The 21363-nt window shown below is 43.4% G+C and overlaps 1 protein-coding gene and 1 pseudogene across 1 annotated transcript; one reads left to right on the top strand and one right to left on the bottom strand.

The window, feature by feature from the left end:
* The first annotated feature begins 2339 nt into the window (after positions 1 to 2339).
* Positions 2340 to 2954, top strand: LOC138378984 (ORM1-like protein 2 pseudogene; annotated as a pseudogene).
* Positions 2955 to 14142: 11188 nt separating this feature from the next.
* On the bottom strand, positions 14143 to 14755 carry LOC138378200 (uncharacterized). The gene has a single exon (XM_069463529.1). It carries the CDS (start codon positions 14320 to 14322, stop codon positions 14143 to 14145), a length of 180 nt encoding a protein of 59 aa, XP_069319630.1. The 5' UTR covers positions 14323 to 14755.
* Between the last annotated feature and the right edge of the window lie 6608 nt (positions 14756 to 21363).

Here is a 21363-nt window from a genome sequence, read left to right as displayed (position 1 = left end):
CAAGGGCCAGAAAAAGGCTTCCCCAGGACACCATGACCTGGTTTCCAGCTTGAGGAACTCTAAAAATAGCAGGCACTCATTAGTGGGGCCAGATGGCCCAAGCTGCTGTGCCTAGGGCCTGGGCTGTGGTCATTAAGGATGTGGCTGGTCTCAGGCCACCATTAACCCAGGAGAGGCTGGCCCACTGCTCAAAGGGGTCTCTCATTATACATTCTACCACTTCCCCTCACACCTCCCACCCACAATTTAGATACACTTGCTCTGCTCCAAGTTGTTATTTCATTTCCAAGAAAAATGAACTTTAATATTTAGTTACTTTAGGTTTTCTGGGACATTGCTTCACAATCATGTCACTACATAATGGTTTGTAAATGGACTAGGGGAAGAAAGAGCAGGATCAAGCTTTCTGTATTTATCAGTGCCAATTTGCTTTCTCCATTCTTACATATCTGACTGTTAACTCATATCCGAGGGCTTAGCTCTGAGCCCTGTTTGCTTTGCAGAGACTGCTACAACACATGCCATCTTGAACATCCATTTTATTACTGAGTGCACTGCACTCTCAAGCTTGAATTCAGAGATAAAGGTAAGAGGAGCCAGAGAAAATTGACAAAGGCCCACCAGCCAGAGCCAGTGCCCCATCATGCCCACTTAGAAGAAAGAAACAGCTGGCTGGCACTAGGGGTAGGACATGTCCCATAGGGGTACATGGGGCACTTGGGTGTTTCATGGGGGGAGTGTTGTCTAAGTATGTCCTTAGGAGTGTGTAGCTCAGAAATAGGAGTGCATGTCCTAGGCATAAGAGTATATCTAAGTGTGCATCTCAGCATACCCTCATGTATGTGGGTGCAGTTGTGCCTTATATGCATCCATGTGTGTTCACACATGCAAATGTGCACATACATGCCTCATGTGTGTCCATCCCTGCGTGTATCCTGCCTGTGCTGAGAATGTTCAAGTGTGAGTGTGCCCCATGCTTAACTGAATGTGTGTGCTACAAGTGTGTCAATGTGAAAGTGTGCCCCACCTGTGTGTCCCATGTGTGTCCCAAATATACCCCATGTGTCTGAGTATATAAGTGAATTACACATGACCTATCATGTATGTATACATGTAGGTATGGGCAAAGGGCATGGATAGATAGCAAGTCTGAACCAATTCTCCCCCCGACAACCCAAAAATTTGTTTCTAACAGCTTTCCTTCAAGCCTGGGTCAATCTGCTCCTAAGCAGGACAAAAGACCTGGGTTCAAATTTTATCCCTGTCACTTCCTGAATGTGATAACCATAGGTGCTTTTCCCAAAAGGCTTAGCCACCATTCCCTTCATCGAAAGAGCTCACAACTATGAGGTCAAGCAGCCAAGTGCTGAATAGAGAAACAGGATAAAGATCAAGGACCAATTCTGAGATTTTGAGCAAGTCCCTACCTCTCCCTAGGCTTCAGTTTCCCTAGAAGTTCTATAAGAGAGTAGGCTCAATGTATGGGTTTTTTCTCTCTCATATCCAATGACTTCTCAGCTTAAGCACCATGGACAAATTCTGGTTCCCCTGGCTCACCACCACCACAAAGAGGCAATGCACAGATATGCACACATGGATTAGCACCTGCAAATGTCTCATCTCATTTAGGTCCCCTCTAGTCCTCAGCAATCTATTGGCTATCTCCTTACACCTGTCAGTCATTCTACACTCATTTTCCCAGGAGCCCGAGCCAATTGGAGTAAAAGGAACAAACACATAGCCTCAAAGGCACACAATCTTCACCAAACTCCAGGCAAAATGATCCGTGGTTTATCCAAATCATTCTTCCCCATCCTTTGGGAGGACTACGGAAAGTGGTAACGGTAATGAGCCAGCTTTTAGGCTCAAGGCCTAGTCTTTAAGAACACTACCAGATAAATCCACAGAGAAAACATCCAAACTAAGCAAGGTACAAAGGGCTACAGAATCCAGGACCACTTTTCTTCATTTGGCAAGGCCTATCATGCAACTCTGGACAACATGAAGCCAGATGAAATTATTGTAGGTCCCATAGATGCATCCAAAGTACCAATTAATGGTTCAATGCCAACCTGGCCAGAGTTATCTTGTGGTATCTGTCTAGTTCTCTCTGCTTTCTTGACTAATTTTTGTAAAAAGACTTAGACAGAAGCAAAGTACAGAAGGTACCTATAGAATAAACTCCTTGCCCAAAGCCACGTGGTACCAGTGAGTTTGTAGCAGCTAACTCTATATTCTATGCTCTCCTTAGCTAGTGAGAAGCAAGACTGAGTCAATCAAATCAATTCTCTGCCATAAAATGGGGAGAATAGGAGACCACAAATGTGGAAGCAAGCACCATGCCCCTAGCCAGACAGGCTTCTGAAGCTGGCAAGTTGAATGTGAGGGTGGCACACAGCGAAGCAAACCCCAACACTCAAGTGATGAATAGCTGGGGCATCTGGCTTGCCTGGATCACCTTGGTAGGACTGCTGCATATGGTTCTACTCAGCATCCCCTTCTTCAGCATTCCTGTTGTCTGGATCCTAATGTCATCCATAACTTGGCAATGTATGTCTTCATACATATGGTGAAAGGGACACCTTTTGAGACCCCTGACCAAGGAAAGGGCTTGGCTACTGACACACTGAGAGCAGATGGACTGTGGGCTCCAGTTTACCTTTTCCCTCAAGTTCCTCAGCATCTCTTCTCCTATTGTGCTCCTTCTCCTGGCCAGCTTCTACACCAAGTATGATGCTGCTCACTTCCTCATCAACACCGCCTCATTGCTCAATGTACTGCTGCCTAAGTTGTCCCAATGCCATGGAGTTCTTGTATTTGGCATCAACAAACACTGGAGGACGGGGCTGGGAACAGCTCCACAGGCATGGGTAAAGCACTGGAACAAGGGGCTAACATCCTTTCCTTCTTCTCCATGCTGTCTTCTATATCTTGATAGCCTGAGAACTATATAACTTTTCTCAAGCTCCCAGAAAGAGAACAGATTGTAAAAATGGGATTCCTGGCACAGTCCCGCTAGGAGAAAGTTTCTTTGCATCAGGGGAGGCAGATGAGGTAAGGGCCAAATCATTCTCCTACATAGCAGGAAGCCATGTTTGGGGCAGCTTGTTTGGTGATTACATTTTTCCATATCTTCTACCCCTACCACCTTCTAGCTCTGTTTTGCTGTGTATTTTCCTTATCATAAAGATATTTTTTTCAGCAAAAAATGGGGAAGAATAATCTTGGCCTTGCCCACCTCATATGGTCATGAAGAAAAGACCAATGAGTCAGGAACAGAAGACTATACAATAGCCCTTTATCTTCTTGCCCTGTCCCCAGAGTAATGAGATGTTTCCAAACAAAATGATGCATATAAAATAAAGAATGTTATTTGTTCTATACAGGTCATTTGTCAAGAGCCTACAATTTCTGAAACAACTCTTAATCATATCGTGAAAACCCAATAATACTCATCACAAATCCTAGCCAAGGACCAAGGGGCCAAGAATTGGTTTTTAATTGTCAAGTGCCTAGGTGGTTTCTAGCTTGATGGACTTGAGAAGGTGCTAAATAAAAACATAATTAATTTTGGCTTTCTTCCAAACTCTTCTTTTAGCTTTGCAGGAGATTGGGAGAGAGAAAGCTAGCCTGCTATTCATAGCAACATGTGTATGACTGCATGGGGAATAAAGATGGGGATAAATAAAACTTATTAGAAAAAAAGAACAACTTCCCACCAAGCACACAAGACATGGACTTGGTCATAGGGCCTTTTTTCTTCCAAGAGAGAGAAGTAAAAAAGGAGTCTTCCATGCTATGACAAAGAAAAGTGAGGTACAGAGACAACAGGATTTGTTCAAGGTCACCTAGCAACTGACTTCGTATTTGCAGCCCTTCTTTATTCATGTGTATGTCTTTCATTTAACCAAGCCTACTTGAGTGTTAGGCCCCCTCCACTGTGGCAATAACCCACAGAAGATTTCTGCCTCAGAGGGTTCTCAGGGATCACGAGCCCCAATTTACAGAAAAGAAAACCAAGTCAGAGAGGCTAAGCAACTTACCTAATGTCCCGAAACAGAAAAATGACAAACTCCTATTTCACTGACACTTTGCTTTCCATCACACCATACGGGTTTCCCAAACTACCCCTAAAAGACCATGGTGGCTTGCATATTTCATGGGTCCAGGAACTCACAGCCTTGCCAGGCAATGTTCTAGCTCCAGCACTACTACAAATGTACTATGTTTCCTTGGGCGAGTCCTTTTTTTCTCTAGGCCTAGTTCCCCAGCTCCCCGGCTTCTACAATGAGAATAGACTCAGGACAGCTCTAGAATCCCTTTTCTATAAGATAAAGCTCTCTAGAATGACTTTAAATGGCACTATAACTTCCAGAGCTTGAGCCCAAAAGACCGGGTAGAAGCAGCTATATGACAATAAGTCCTTGAGCCTCATTTTTCTCATCTTTGAAATGGAGATAATCCCCACTCTACCCACTTCACAGGGCCACAGAGAACAGCAAGTGAGAAAAAGTGCAAAACCCACTGAAAAGCATAAGACACCATTCAAGAGGGAGAATCAAAAACCAAGTGAGTATCTACTAGCCCCAGTTGTTTTCTTTTCTTTTTTCTTTTTTTTTTTGAAACAGAGTCTTGCTCTGTCACCTGGGCTAGAGTGCCATGACGTCATCCTAGCTCACAGCAATCTCAAACTCCAGGGCTCAAGCGAACCTCTTGCCTCAACCTCCTGAGTAGCTGGGACTACAGGCACGCAACACAACACCCAGCTATTTTTTCTATTTTTAGTAGAGATGGGGTCTCGCTCTTGCTCAGGCTGGTCTCAAACTCTTGGCCTCAAGTAATCTCCTCATCTTGGCTTCCCAGAGTGCTAGGATTATAGGCGTGAGCCACCACACCCAGCCTGTTTTCCTCTTAATCCAAGCAGAGTATATGCATGTTCTGTTCAATAAATCTTCCTGACTCCTGCAGTTCAATCTGGATTCACAAGACAAGTACCTCAGCTGGTTGCAAGGGCCAAAGGAAATTTAAAAATCCCTCCACTCCCTTTAGGTCCTAAGTACAAAGCCGTCTCAACATTTTGCCTTGGTTCTGAGTCCCTTCTCCATGCCAGGCTTATTAAAGGCCCTCCTAGGGATGCCTGGCTCCTTCTGTGCCTTTCTCCCAATGCCATGGCACCCACTACCCAGCCCTCTTGCCAGCCTGCACAATTCACAGAGGGAGGAGGAAAAAAGAAAGTGGGTGGAAGAGAAGCTGTGGGAGGTAAAGCTAAAAGTAGCTGCTGCCTTTAGGCACCACATTCTGAGGGGTTGGGGGTGGGTTCTCTTAGCACATCCTTCCTGCAGCCAGCTGGGCATGGAGGTTCATGGCTTTCTCTCCTCTAATGAAGGAAGGCAGGCAGAGAAATCAGCTGCCAGAGCCATTCCCAGAGCTGGTTATAGATGTGCGGTGCTAGACGCCTCTGGGCCCTGAGGGTGGATGGCCACTCAGCACAGGGCTGCCTCTATAGCTCTCTGCCTCAGGAGAACTAATGTGGCCTGCAGGTGACTCTGTGTTTCCTCTACCCTTATCCCACTCCCTGGCACCCCAAGGGCTGCTGACAGGTCTGCTCCCCCTCTAGGAGGTTATATAATGCTCTTGTTCTCTCAGCCTTTCAGCTTGCTTTTTCCAACCAAACCTGAAAGAGCGTTCAGGTCTCTGATCCAGCCAAAGGAGCATAGAGTCAGGACCCTGTAGAGGAGATAGCATGTTACAGCAGGCAAAGACGTGATTTAAAGAGTCAGGGTCTCAGGTCTATTACTGAAACCTTGGACAAGTCCTCTTCCCCTTTTATGCCTTAGTTTTCTCATTTGAGAAAAAGGAATTGGGGCAGTGAGCCATACTGGGTACTTTAATATCTGTCCCTAAGTGATTCTCTGTGAATCCTGGCCACTTAAATGAAAGACCCACCCCCACCACAAAGACCCATCCAAGGATGTCCTATCTTCCACGCAGTATAGCTGAGCTCAGGAGAGCTACCTCTACTGTCCTAACTCCAATTACTCTAGTTACTAAAATCTGCATAGACAAGATGGTTGCCTGGAACTTTAGACTCTGTCTTCCACCCCTGGCCCAGGTCCATTTCAACAACAAGACCAGCTATGCTTTTTCCTATTTTATATAGATGCTTCTGGCTAAAATTTCATTTGAGGATATAGTTCTACTGAAACCACTCCTCACTTTACTGACATGGACACGGAGACTTAAGTGGGAAGATCTTTCATCAGGATCTGTCAGCATGGTAGGTACAGAGCCAGGGCTTAATCCCAGGCCAACTGAGGCCTTTTTCAGTGTTTTTTCTCCTACTGCAAGTCTGTTTTCCATACAGTATCCTTCTAAAATGCGAGCACAACTTTCCCTCTTCTCTGCTACCAACTCTCAATCTTGGTGCTTGAAGATCAAATCGCCAATTCCCATCAGAGGCCTGCAATTAGCACACAAGAGTAATAAGGGCAAGAAAGAACTGACCTCATACACATCCCTCTCTAAACCTTTCTTCTTCCTCCAGGTTGTTCCTCCTTTGCTCCTCTCTCCAAAGCTTGTTCCTGAGTGCTGTTCTACGTCAGTGGAAGCCCTTTAATTCTCAAAGAATCATGACTGTATCCTGACCACATAGTCCACTATGCAGGCTACACCAGAAGCATTGCAGGACGCACTGTCAAGAAGCTTGGGTCCTAGGCCAGGCACTACCACTACCTGACTGTGTGACCTTAAGTAAGTTGCTTAATCTCTTTGAGCCTCACTTTGCTGAAGTACTTCTAGGTTTGGGGAAGGAGCCAATGAAATAAATAGCAAACTTTATTTGTTGAAATCCTTATTAATAGCAGTAGTATTATTAAGCGAATGGCTACTTAAAATGCTTCAGGAAAGGGCTCTGGGTTGTCAAAGCTGCCACCCCTTTGCCACTTAGGCTTTCCCAGACCTGGGAGACTGGTTCTGTAGCTATGAAAGGCAATTCTCAATTATCCACAGGACATGTGTCTTTAATAAGCTGAATCTCAAACTGGCATCCCCCTGCTACTCAATTAATGGTATGGCTCCCTTCCCTGATTGGCAGCCAGTATGTGCTCAAAGAATTCAACCTGTAGTTCACTTGTTCTAGAAGAAATCTAAGCCAAATATAATTAGCAAGGCAAAAATACTACCCCCCAAACCATCCTGTGCATTCTAAACATGCTATCTACTAGATTTGAATAATATCCTTAATCATCTCGATCATTAAAGTAAGCACATAAGAGCTAGAAGAAATCTTTGAAGCCATCTAATCCAACTGTCCTTATTCGCAGATGAGGAAACCAAATTTCAGAGGGGAAAATTAATTTACCTGAGGTCACCCAGTAAATGGGCAGAATCTTCCCCATCATTATAGCAAATGTGTAGGAACTGACTTTTTTTTTTTCCCTGAAAGGTTCAAATCATTTCCCAGCTGATTATTTTAAATTCAAACAGGTCTGTAGACTACTCACTCCTTAGGGTTGAGTTCTCTTTTTTAGAGTGGGCACAAGCCCCTAGAACTCATCAAGGCCTCCAGAGTCCTAGAATAAAATCTAACCTAATGCCTAATCACATGTGTGATAAGCCAGACTCAGGCTGTGCTAACATTTCTTTTGAACCACTCCATAACAGTCATTCAACCCCTGGCTCAACATTCCTATCACTTCAGAGAACTTTTAGAAAAATATTGATGCCAGGGCCCACCATGACTAACTTAATCAGATCTCTCCCCAGAGATTCTAAGAATTGTTGTTTATCTTGTTAACTCTCCAGGTGATTCCAATGTGCATCCAAGGGTGATAAGCACTGGGATAATGGAAACAATTCAGCCAAGTTACAAGGGGAACATGCACAGAGAGAACTCTTTGAGAACAAAATATATTCTGTTTTAAAGCTATATCCATGATTTCCTGTTTTTCTAAAGAGGGAGAAGGAAAGTGATACACAGAAATTACAGTTGTGGCATTGACCCTCAGCCAGTTAACAAACATTCAGTTTGTGGGCAATGAAAGAAAACAGGGAGCTCTGGATCCCGCAAACCAGATTTACCAGACATAGATGTCAAGTAACCTATACTCCTTTTTATGATGGGGCCATCGGCTTGGCAGATGATTGCTATGAACCTAGCATATTTTGATGCCCACAAAGCATACAACAAATCTACCATGCTACATTATCCTCATTAAACCTTGGTAGAATGGGAGATGGCACAGCCCCATGGAGTCTGCACTGGTTGACCAGATATATACAAAAATTAACAGGCCCCAACTCCAAGAGAGGTCTCTGGTGAGGTGCCAGAGGAGCTAGCATTAACCTCATCATAGTGAACATTTCTTTGAATCAACAACTTGAATGATACTTATTCAGTTTTCAAATAATGCAATGCTAGAAGAGACTGCTCATTTGTTGTGTGACATGAAGAAAAAAATTAAAAACCAAAAAGAGGCAAGAATAACATGCCAACCAAACAAAATAGTTTAACTGTTGCAATGCTAGGAAGGACTGCTAATTTGTTGCACAGCATAAAGAAAAAAAATTAAAACCCATAAAAAGCTAGAATAACGGACCAACCAAACAAAATAAAATTTAACAAGTTTGGTTAAAAAAAAAACCTAAAGTTTGGTTCAAAAGGCCAACTTCATAAGAGAGGACTGGACCAGATAGAAAAGGGTTTAAACTACAAACTCAAAAGAAGCTAAGGCAGTGAATCCTGACTCCCCATTCGAATAACCTCCAGGAGCTTTAAATTAAAAATAATAACAATAATAATAATAATAATAAAGCTGCCTGGGATCCATCCCATGCAAATTAAATCAAAATCTCTCAGAGTGGGGACCTGGCACAGGTATTTAAAAAACTCCCCCAAGTGATCTGAAATGTTCAGTAGGGACTGAAAATCAATAGAAGGCTGTATTAGTCATTTCACAGACAAAGTCCCTTTGTAATGGATTCTGGTCAGATGGCACCTATAGTAGCATGAACAGTTTTGGGCAGCACACTTTTGAAGAAATATTTTAAAAAAGAGTGCTTCAAAAAGAAGAACAATTGTATGAAAATTGCAGTTCCTTCAAAACATTCTGTATTTTAGGCTTCAGCAATTCACACTGGCCTTTCACCTTGAAGATCCTAATAGTGCATTTTCATAAGACTAGAGAGAACCCTTTGATGAATATTTAAGACAAAAGGCAGCATTTTATAGAATAAAGAATTCCATGCAAAAATGCTATACAAATGAAAGTTATTTAAAAATCACTAAAAACATAAGCAAGTAGCTGAGGAAGCTAGTATGACTTCAGGGATGACTCACACACCTCCCTCCCCGCCTGACCCCTTTCACCATCAGACTAGCTGGGAATGATCAACTTTGACTCTCTCAACTCTCTATTTGAAAGGCAAACCCATTCCCATCCCATCAATCTCACTGATCTTTACTTTCCTCATATGTCCACTTCACAAGGCTGATGTGACGCTCAAATTAGAAAGGATGTGAAATTGCTTTGTAAACTCTATAGGCCCATGCACTGACAAGGGGTTATTACTACTGTCATTTCTGGACTGCTTCCTGAGCCTTCTATGCCCTCTAGGACCTTCCACCTTCTAGTTTTTCCACTTCATGCTTTGGTGCCAGAACAAAGCACAACAAACCAAATACTCTAGAGAGCTAGATCTACCTAAGGACAGAAGGAGACACTGTGGGCAGATGTTGGAAGAGCTAAGCTTTGCTCAAGGATTCTTGGAAAGCCAGAGACTCAGTTGGTCTAGAACAAGTTGAAGAGCTGGAAATAAAAGCTAGAGAGTATAAGATTCCCCTCCCTCCATCCCATTTCTTGGGGCAAAGCCACTGGAGGTGGATCCAGATGCTTTGTGGGAGGTCTTCTGAAGAGGCATTTATTTTGGGAGAAAAGGCTCAATTTTCATGTCCCTGCCCAGAGCAAGCACTCCGCAAGCCAAGGAGTCAGAGCTGAGATGGCAAACAAAGGCTAAAGAGGAAGACATGCTTTGGCTCCATCCCTGCAACACCAGAGTGTGCCCTCTGGTCACTCTCAATCTGGGCCTCACCACAGGGCAAAAGAGTACCTCACCCACAGGCTTGTTGAGATCCCTCTCTCTAGCAGCTTAATCACACACACACAAGTGGATGAGAAAATATGAACCAGGCTAGGCCCTGCTGTTCACCAGCTCCACAATGAAACTGGCTTTCCCAACTTTCCCAGGTAGAAACTACTGGATCAAAACAAAAGGAGGGGAGGAACAAATTCCACACTACAGCTGGGCTAAGCAGGGTTCCTCAAGCCACAAACAAAATTGGGGCATACTGCACAAGCACATGTTGCAGGTTGTGACAGATGGAGACTGTCTCAATGGAAGAAAAGCACTGTTCAGTTTGTTCCCACCAAGCTATCACTTCACCCTCTCCCTCATGCAGCCAAAAGTTAGGATGAAAAAAAATGTTTTTTTCAGGGCCTGCAGACCTCCTGGCACTAACGCTATGCAGTGAAATGGCTCCGTTAAGGAGAGGGTAGTGACTGGAGAGGACTGATTTGAACCCATGAATCATCCAATAAATAGTCCCCAGGACTGGACTAGGCTAGGCTCTGTATGCCTGCTGTAGAAATGTTTTCTAGGCATTTGCAGGCAATGGGTATCTTGTTCTTTCTTTGCCCCTCCAAAAACATCTCTCCAGCTCTTGTTGGGCTCCAGTCCCCTTTTTCCAGAATTATGGGTGCCTGGGCCTTTAAAGGGTGGGCTCTGGAGCTCAGCAAGCGCTGAGTAATGAAAGGGTTGCTAGGATACCAGCAGAGGGCATTTTCTTAATTCCTTGGTGAGGATCTAGGAGCTAAAATCCCTGAGCTGCGATTTTTGCCCCTCCTAGTAGCAAAAGCTTATCCTCTACTCAAATCGGTCATAGAGAGGGGAAGGGAATGAGGAGCTTTATTGGGGGAAGTTGGAACAAATCAGAGAGGAAAAGTCCTTTTCTCTTCCTTACTTCTCACCCACTTACAGTGGAGACGGGAGAGAAGGAGGCAGTGGTGTCAGGAGAGGGAGGAAAGGGAAAAGGGGAAAGATTAAGAGAGAAGGCAGAAGAGAGAGAAAAAAAGACAAGTCAAAATGCATAGAGTTCCACTCCTCTGGGCTGCATTTCTCATTTTCTCCCACTCTTTTCTCTTTTTGCATACCCTCACATATCTGAAAAAGAAATGTCAAACCTTTAGGATTCACACAAGTAAAAAGTCACACTGCCACCTTTTGTTCTCTACTCCCCAAACTCCCTTCTGGCTGCTCTAGAGTGGCCTGCCATATGGTTAGACATCCACTTATTTGCCTAAATATAAGTTAATTCAAAAAGTGCTAACCCATTTGGACAGCTAAATTACTGATGGAAGGGCTGATTCAAGCTACCTCTCTAGCCTAAGGGGTTTTAGGTTGTGGGAAGAGGACTGGTGTGAGTGACACCTATCCAATCCATCCGAGCACCAGTCAAATCCTCACAGGCCCTAGCACAAGGAAGCCATTCAGAACTGTGGAACTCAATGCTGTCTTTCCTCATTTCTACCACCACTACCCTGCATCAACATTCAGGAGTTTGCACCCACACACATAGAAGGGCGTGCACATACGCCCACAAGCATACTTCCACACACCTTACAAACATATAATCCCAAAGGCTTTCTGCCAAAGGTCTATCAGGCACCCAGAGGGAAAGGCATTTCATGACCCTACTTAGTCATTTGCCTTAGAGACCCTTTCTCCCTTTAGGGAAAAGAAAAAAAATAAAAAAACATTCCCTTGTTGCAGTCCCAGTTTCCTATCCATACAGCTAGGGAAAAAAAAATCCCTTAGTTAAAACTTATCCTCTAGACAGACACAAGTAACCAGATATCCACCCCCTCCTCCCATCACCCTTCAACATTTCATTTTCCTTTTCACTTATCTCTCCAGTTCATCCACCTCTGACTTCAAGTGCCCAAAATGATAGAATGCAAGAACTTGGAAGTCACCTACTCTAACCATCCCCAAATGCCAATGTTACAGGGAATCCCAAACCAATTGAAAAGGAAGCAAATTGCCCAAGGTCAAACAGCTGCTGAATGAAGAAAAGCCAGGTCTGCAGCTGCCCATTGTAGAGCCTTTCTCCACTCTCCAACACTGTCTCAAAACAAAGTGTCCAGGCAATATATAAGCTTGCTTTAAACAATACACTGGCACTAACAAGGAAAAAAAAATAATAACCCACATAGATTCCCTTTACAAAGAAACAAGTTCTTGGTTCCACCCAGAGGGTCCACACAAAAGAACCAAAGAGTAATTAATAAGAATCAATTCCAGCAAACTTCCCAGATCATGCTTACACCATGGTACCAGGCCCCTGCCCCAAACCTCAGCTTCTCACCCACGCTGAGTCAACGAGAACATACTTTGAGGCTCAAAACACCATCTGACGCCATTAAATAATACTGTGTCCTGTGGTCAGGAAAATTCCAAGGGCCCCCTTTACAGCCCCTCTCCCTTCATAATCATTTCCAAAGAGATTGATCAACGAGACATAGAACTTGACAGCATAATGCCAACAGATTTGCACATCACACATGAGCAGCCACCCACATGGGTGTAGGGGGAGCATGTGTGTGGATGTGTATGCACCCTGATTCATTGCTACATGAGCCAGAAATGGCATTATTGCAAGTCAGGTAAGCAACGGAATGAGGAAAACCTGTCTACATCAGCAGGGAGAAAAAAAAGTATTATGCACAGTGGCGTCAGAGACAATTTTTTCTCCTGGCTCTGCCAAGAGCTTTCTCAGCGGAAACAGCATATAAAAATAATAACGATAGCAATAATAACAGCAACCACGACCACTACCATCTGATACAGGCAAGCAGACCTATCTCAAATTGGAATGTTGCTTCCAGCTCATGTTTTCTGAGCTCTCATCCCATTCCATCTAGACTTTTTTTCTTTTGGTGCTCAAAACTCTTAATTTAGCACATTACATATTTTCAGTTTGTTATAGGAATATTTCAGAGAGACCTCTAATCTTAAAGTAACAAACAAGGAAGCAAACAATGGCACCATCACTTTCTCATCAGTGCTATCAAGTTCTATTTAAAATGTAGTTCAAGAACATTGCAAATGAGATTACCCCAAAGGAGCCATATCCAAATACTGTTATTCCCAAGGTGGGTAAAGAGCTTTTGTTTTTTGGATGAGACATAGAGAAAATCTTCAAACTCAAATCCAGGGGTACAATCATTGGGGAAAGGAGCCCAAACAGCTCTTGTCAAAATCCTCTCTTGCCAATCCAAAAGATTAGAGAATGCTTTTATGCATTATTCCATGATTCCAAAGAAATTGGCATTTAATGCTTTAAGAAATGTTTTAAAGGTGGCTTCTTTCCAAATTGGAATCTGAACCCTGGACAGCAAATTGAGATTCAAAGGGCACAGTCACCAACTGCCAGCTCAACACACCCCACCGCGTCACTTCCCAAATTCTTGCTTCTCATTAGAGACTAAAGAATCATTTTTCTTAAATCCATTGCTTCCATCGATTTTTTTCCCTCTAAATATGCAGTGCAAGACTGTCTTTCCTATATTGCCAAAATTTCATCATGCTCTTCAACAAACCCTTTTCCCCCCAAACCAAAATGCACTCCCAATGGCAAGAGAGAAATTTTGACTAAAATTCCCTGATGGAGTTTAAGGGTATTTTTCAAGAAAATTAGTTGGCAAGACACCACAAACAGCAAAGCCCCTGTTTAAGGACGCAGGGCTTGCTCCACGAACGCCACATAGATGGAGAATGCACACACGCATGCACATTTAAATAGAAAGCATTTTCTTCATCAGCAATTTCACTCAAGCAATAAGCAACTACACGCACAAGGCATACTTAAAAGACAAGACATGGCAAAAGATTTAGGGAGAGATAATATACCAACGTCATACATATCACAGCGAGGCCATGTTGAAGCTCAAAACGTTTTCCCCCCTGAGTAAGAAAGCTCGCTCTTTCTCTCCCTCTCTTTCCCTCTCTCTCTCTCTTTTTTTCTCGGTGTCTCTCGGGATGAAATCAAAGCGAGAGTTCGTGACAGCTCAGGTGGCTGGACTCCATTCAGCGCGTTCCCAGGAAAAACATGAGTATGACATTGACAAGCAGAAGGACTACAATCACGGCAAAAACGACTACAGTTTGCACATCCAGGGTCATGGTGCAATGCAGAACACTGTAGTGTTCCAGGTGGGGGGCTGGCAGATTGGGAGATGTCAGTCTCTGTTCTGTCAGACTGTCCATACAGCCACCATGCTAGAAAGGAGAGGAGGAAGTAGGATGGTTAGGGAAGGGCTGGGTTTGGCGCCCGAGTTTGGTCGGGGGGGAGGGGAGGGGGGTGGGGAGAGGGGCGCTTAGTTCCCCTCCTCTCAGGATTGGGCTGATCTTTCTTCCCTAGCTGAGAAATCTTAGCTTGCGCTGAAGTCGGCAGAGTCCAGCATTCTCTCGGGCGCCACAGAAAAGGCAAAATCCTGGCTTTCAAAGGCAAAGGCGGGAGGAACCCGTGAGAGGTTCTCCGGCGCCTGCTCAGTCTGTCTGTCCGGGCGTGCGTCAGTCCGCCTGCCTGACTACTGGTCAGTCTCGGTCTTCCCTACTCCCTCTAGTTCGCTTGCTTTCCTAAGCTTGCTCGCTTTCTTCGCGGGGCTCCCAGCTGCCAGCCACTCGTTCGATTCCTGCCTAGCTGGCCCTCTCCCTCTCCTCTCCCCACCCCCCGACCAGCACGCAGGCTGTCTTTTTATTCAGGAGCGACTGCAGGCGCCTGCGTGAGGCACGGCCAGAGCAGCTGACAGGCCCATTGCCCAATAACAGATGCCGTAGCGGCGCGCTCGTTCCCTAGGGGCGGGACTTGAGCTGGCGTGCTAGCCGCAGCAGCCAATTGGAGGTCCCAAGGCTCCTCAAGCAGGCTCGCTCCATCCGGACAGGTGGGAGTCACCCACCACCAGTTCTGACGTGGGGGTGGGGAGCTTGTTGGGGGTGGGTTGAGGGGAGTGTATGGAGATGAGAAGTAGAGGAGGAAAATGAGTGGGAAAGAAGGAGGAAAGAAACGAAGGGGATGTAGGGCAGAGGGCGTGGCAGGGAGAGAGGTCGGAAGGAGGTACGGAGAAGGAAACCACGGAAAGAGGGAGAAAGAGAAGAAAGGATGAGAAGGAGGGAGATGAGATGGAGGATATAATGAAGAAAGAGAAGTCTGGGGAAAAGGTAGGAAAAAGGATGGAGAGGTGGGAGAAGGAATGGAAAAAAAGGATAGGTACATGGGGAGAAAACGTACCTTGGCAGTCACTTTGGAGCCTGGGGCAAGGAGGAAGCAAAGGTGCCTTTGATCACTGCCTAAGAATTTAGGGGCAACTCAACAATTAGCTATAAAAATTCAACAAACCAGTGCTGTGGACAGAGTCACAGGGACACATCACAAAGTTTATTAAATCCAGTTCTACTTGACTTTCTCTGATATCGCTGCCCTCACCCGGTCAGATTTCCTTTCCTAATTATGGTTTTTTCAGACTATGACAGCTTGAGCTCTTCCAGCATGCTAGGTACTACGCAGGGAAGCCAGCATAGGGTAAACATTTGCCTAGAAAAAAAGAAAAAGAAAAAAACCTCTACACAATTTGCAATCTGCTTGTAATCATTGCCCTGTTCTATGTTTGTGACCTGGTGTCTGGAGCTAGGGGGAAAAAGTCCTGGACTAAAGACCAGAAAGTTTCAAATTTACTCTCAGCCCTACCTCAAACTTGCGGTATGACTTTTGGGCAATTCCCTTTTCCTCTCTAGCCGTCCATCTCCCTTCTGTCGCATGAGGATTTAATAAACCTCAGAACCCTCACCCCAGAAAAATACATACAATTTCAGCGCATCCCTGAGCCTTCAAGAACCAATGCCCTCCTTATACAGATCTCTCAAGTCCTTTAATGCTCTTCCATCTTAGAACTGTATGAGTAAACTGATATATATGGGTGGAGAGAGGCAAGAAACTGGATTGGCTAGGAATAAAATAAATTGAGTTCTGGAACTGGTGGCATACTATGGACTCGAAGAGGAATTAGAATTGCTTTCTATTCTCTGGAAATCTTTGAGGCTAGGATAGTCATCCACCTTAACTAGATTATTGGAAATTCTGAATGGATACAGGTCCTACAAGAGAATAAACCCCAAAGAAGTCCTATGTTAAAAGTTTTGTCTCATAACATCACTTATGAATGATTCTTCCCAAAACAAACAACAAAAACTCTGAATGAGATCAAGCTTCTAGATCCAACTATCAATTTACAAAACACACAGAGGACAGAGGGACATTTTAAACTGCAATAAAGGGAAATCCACACTAAAAAATTACAGGACCAACAACCTGGTTCTTTAGCAAATAAATAGGAAGAAAACAGAAAGATTAAGTTCAGGTGAAACTTGCACATACACGTGACATCTAAGACAACTGGAAATTTGAATACAAACTGAATATTTGGTGATAATAAGGAATTACTACCAATTGTTAAGATGTGATAATGATGTTGTGGTTAAGTTTAATAAAACCGGGGGAATAGGTGTAAATCTCTGCAACCTTGGATTTGGCAATGGTTTCTTAGATGCGACAGAAAAAGCACAAGCACCAAAAGAAAAAGTAGATAAATTGAACTTTATCAAAATTAAAAGGATATTATCAAGAATATGAAAAGAGAACCCACAGAATTTCAGAAAATATTTGCAAATCATATCTCTGATAAGGGACTTATATGAAAAGATGCTCAACAAAGTTAGCCATCAGGAAAATCCAAATCAAATGCAGGAAATGTAAGTATAGGGTAGTCACTACAGCATTGTTTATAATGAGATGCCACTTTACACCCACTTCTAGTGGCTATAATAAAAAAAAAGATAATAACAAGTGTGGAGGCTGTGAAGAAATTGGAAGCCTCATAATACAGCTGGTGGAAATGTAAAGTCGTGGAGCCACTTTGGAACACAGTCTGGTAGTTCCTCAAAATGTTAAACATAAAGTTACCATTTGGCCCAACAATTCTACTCCTAGGTATATACCAAAGAGAAATGAAAACATGTCCACCCAGAAACTTGTGAAACTTGCATGAATGTTCATAGTAGCATTGTTCTAATAGCTATAAGATAAAAACAATTCAAATGTCAACTGATGAATGGATAAACAAATGTTGTCTATCCATACAATGGAATATTATTCAGCCATAAAAAGGAATGAGGTGCTGATACATGCTACAACATAGATGAATTTTGAAAACATTATGCTAAATGAAAGAGGCAGCCACAAAAGGCTTTCATTTTATTCCATTTGTATGAAATATCAATATATTGATAGCATAAATAGTTTCATGAAGCTTTTGTTTCAGATATATATATATATATATATATAATATACTGAGTTGTGATGTAAAATGTACTTCTTACAGCAAGTAATGGTCAAAACAGTTTGATAGCCACTCTTCCAGATTATGTTGAGACACATACTGGTGATCAGGACAATACCATAATGTCAGCAACTAGAATCTTTCTCCTTGACTTTGAGAGTTCAATCTCATCCTGTCTCTACTTCCTCAATAACTTTTGACCCCTCAACCCCACTGCAGCCTGGCTTTACCCCCATCATCCCATAGAAAACTGGAACCTCTTGTGAATATAAACAAACAACCAACTTGTTGCTAAATCTCATGGCCAAGTTTCCACCTTTATCTTTCCTAATTTCTCTCCCATTTGACTCCATTGATACCTTCCTCGTTCCTGAAATGCTCATTTGCCTTGGGGACACCACCCACATGACCTGTCTGATTATACTGTCTTCACTTCCTACCTGGGTTCTTCTTCATCCAGTCATTAATGCCATGATTTCTCAGGGTTCTTCTGATCTCAGTCCCCTTTTCCTCTAATTCTGCACTTGCCCTGAAGGGGCTCATCTACTCACAAGGCTTGAACTACCACTTACATTGCACATTAAAGCACCTCCTTTTAACAAAGTTACTGGACACGAGTGGGGAACAAAACGGACATGGGACCTTGTTTGCATGTAAGCATGGAACTGTTGATGACTCCCAGGTAGCTCTTTTGGATTCAAAAGATGAATCTCTAATTGCTTTCAGGATATCTCCTCTGTAATAGCTCACAAGCACATCAAACTTACTAAGTCCAAAATTGAAGTCATCTTCTACCACCCCTGCCAGCTTCCTTCTTTCCCTGAGTCCTCTGTCTCTTGGGAATGGCAGCCACACACTGGACTAGCCAGAAACCAGTAAGATAGATATCTATAAGTCCTGCCTCTCCCTCACCTCACTGACAGTCAACCAGTCCCCTAGTCCTGTTGATTCTCTTCCCCCTTAATATCTATCTCTCTCTCTCTCTCTCTCTCTCTCTCCTGCCAGTACCTTTAATTAGTTCCTCATCATCTCTGATCTGTTACCATTCATTGCCTGGTCTCTTGTGCTGGTCTTTCCAACTCAGCCTCTACTTTTCTGTCCACATTACCTTTCTCAAAAGCAGTTTTGCTGTTATCAATCCTGTGGTAGATACTATGGATTCATTGCTAAGGATCCATGCCATCCTCCTTCTAGCCTGCTCTCCTATATTACCTAAAAGCTAAAAGCCAAAAACCTAGAAAAACAACAACAAACTGGCACTTCCCAGACTCCTTCGCAGCCCAGTGCCTTATCTTTTTGCTTGTGGCAAACATAGCAGCTACCGTGGCATTGTTTTGGGATTCATTCCTGGAGGCCCAGCCTAAAGCTTTCCCCTCCAGCCCTTCCACCAATTTTGTAATCACTTGATTTTCTGTATTACAACTCCTTCTGCTGAAAAGAACTAGAGTGGTTTATTTTTTGCAGCTGAAACCTGAATTACATAACTTCCCTGCTTAAAGGCCTTCAACAGCTCCCCACTGCCTTTAAGGCAAATTCTGTAGCATAGCATACAATGTCCTGCCAATCTCGTACCTTTGGCCTCTGTAACATCAGCTCTTACCAAGGCCCTCTCATTCTCTCTCTAGCTACACAGAACCTACGGTAGTTGTCATAACCCACCAAGTTCTCTTGCCTCAGGGCTACTGCTTTCTTTCTTCAGTTCCCCACCTCAAAGTTCAGCTCAGGTGACACCACCTCCAGAAGGCCTTCTCTGATGTTCCCTCCTTCAAAAAACATTGTGGATGATAGTCCTCTCCCTTAGGACTCTGTTTAGCTCTCTAGGAACACTTATTAAATTATATTGTAATTTTGTTCTTGTTTGTATCCTTCACTAGATTGTGGATCTAGGAGGCCATCCCTGCCTTGTTCACTACTTTCTCCCCTGTTCCCAGCACAGTGCCTGACACTTAGCAGGTGCTTCATAAACACCTGTTGAATGCATGAATGTCTCTTTCATTCAGTTGTCTCCACTCAAAGAATCATATCTTCCAACCACAGATGATGAGACCCGATGGGACTGCAGAGAAAATCTAAACCCTCATATTCCAGATTCCCAGAGAAGATTACACAGCTAATTGCTGGCACAGTGGGAACCAAACCTTTGTACCATGAGTCTCAAAAGTACTTTTGAGAGATTTCAGACCCTGAGACATGCCATTTTATACCAGCCCTGTCCATGTGTTGTTAGCTTTCTCAGGTGACCATTCAACTCTATTCACAATTTCAAAAAATTAGAAGAGTGCCCCACATTTTGAGCAGCAGTACCCTCTCCCCAGATCCAGCCTTTCTGCTGACAAATATCAAGGAATCAGAAAATCTCTTGGTCTAGCACACTTCCAATTCCATCCTTTAATCCCTTTTACAACATACCCACCAATTGGTTATCCAGTTTCAGCTCCAACATCCATAACCATGAGGTGGTTCCTCCCTCTCAAGACAGCTCCTTCATCTTTGGAATGATCTCAGTTCGTAGAAAGTTATTCTATCTTTTTGAGCCAGATGTTATCACTACTTCTGCCATAGCCAAGAGCTGAGGAGCTAATCACTCCATGACAGGGTCTGGAATAATAATGCTCCCAAATTTACAATATCTCTGAGGTCCCAAAAGGCAGTTTAAAAGATAGTGATAGCTAAACTTATAAAGTATTTACTCTGTGCCAGACACTGTTTTAAGCCCTTTATAGACATTCACTCTTTTCATCCTCACAACAACCATATGAGGTAGATATTATCATTGTCCTTATTTTCAGATGAAGAACCTGAGGCACAGTGAAGTTAAGTAACTTGCCCAAGGTCACATGGCTAGTAAATGGTGGAGCCCAGATATAAACCCAAATAGTCTGGCTGTAGAACCTGTGATCTTAAACACTGTGCTATATAAATGTCATTTGGTGACACATGCCCCATCTTTCAATAGACATGATGTCTCTGAGGTCATAGGAATAAACTGTTTCAATGTCCTGATCTGGGTGCCAGTGGCTTACCTCCCAGACCCAAGATCTCTAGGTCTGAAACCTTTGCCTTCTGTCAGGAAAAAAGCAATTCCTGGTTGTCCTTTGCTTCTCACGTTTCAAATATCTCCCAAAGTCCTACTTCTGCCAGGAAGCACTCCCAAGGAAAGTTTCACTTTTTGTCCTGATCCCCCAACTGCTACTTACTTATTTGCCATCCAACCCCCAACCCCAGCCAACCAACAGTTCCTGATGCTTGCCACAGGCAATATGCAGATGTGAATCTTGTCTGTTCATTGTCTTGGCTACTGATGTGACTAGATGCTCTTGCACACTCATGTATGTCAGCTTTATTTAAGAGAGTTAGCTCCCTGAGGACAAGAACTGTTTAGTTCAATTATTTAGCACAGAGATCACCACTCCTCCAAAATCAGTTCAATTCAGTAAGCACTTAATCTGATAGCTAAGGGATACAGACAGGCTCTTAGGGAGCTTAAAGTCTAGTGGGAGAGATCATCATTTCAATGTCATACAGTAAATGTTCCAAGCACAATCAGATAATGAATAAAATTGCTGATGATTACAGAACAAATTAAGAATTGTATGTTCAAAGGGGAAAGAAAGATCATCTCCTCCAAATCTCCCTACATAGGAATCCTCTCTTTAGTGTATGTGATGGGGGAAGGAGAAGGAGGAAACATCTATCTTAGGCATATATAGGTGCTAGGCCTTTCAACATATTATTTTAATTATCCCTGGAAGTCTGAGAAGAAGGAATTCTTATCATTATTTTAAAGAGTAAGAAACTACAGCTCAGAGTGTTTACATCATTTGCACATAGCTATACAAGTAAGATGCAGCAGTGGCAGGATTTGAACTGAGATCTGTTTCCCAAACCACCCTTTTCCTCCACTATCCCTGGT

The sequence above is a fragment of the Eulemur rufifrons genome, chromosome 30, assembly GCF_041146395.1.
Source record: "Eulemur rufifrons isolate Redbay chromosome 30, OSU_ERuf_1, whole genome shotgun sequence".
Classification (NCBI taxonomy): domain Eukaryota; kingdom Metazoa; phylum Chordata; class Mammalia; order Primates; family Lemuridae; genus Eulemur; species Eulemur rufifrons.
The sequence above is the reverse complement of the archived record's forward strand: the minus strand, read 5'-3'. Positions and strand labels throughout refer to the sequence as shown.

What these genes read in the sequence shown, in the direction of transcription:
- LOC138378200 (XM_069463529.1), bottom strand. Translation starts at nt 14,322, where the DNA reads ATGGACAGTCTGACAGAACAGAGACTGACATCTCCCAATCTGCCAGCC.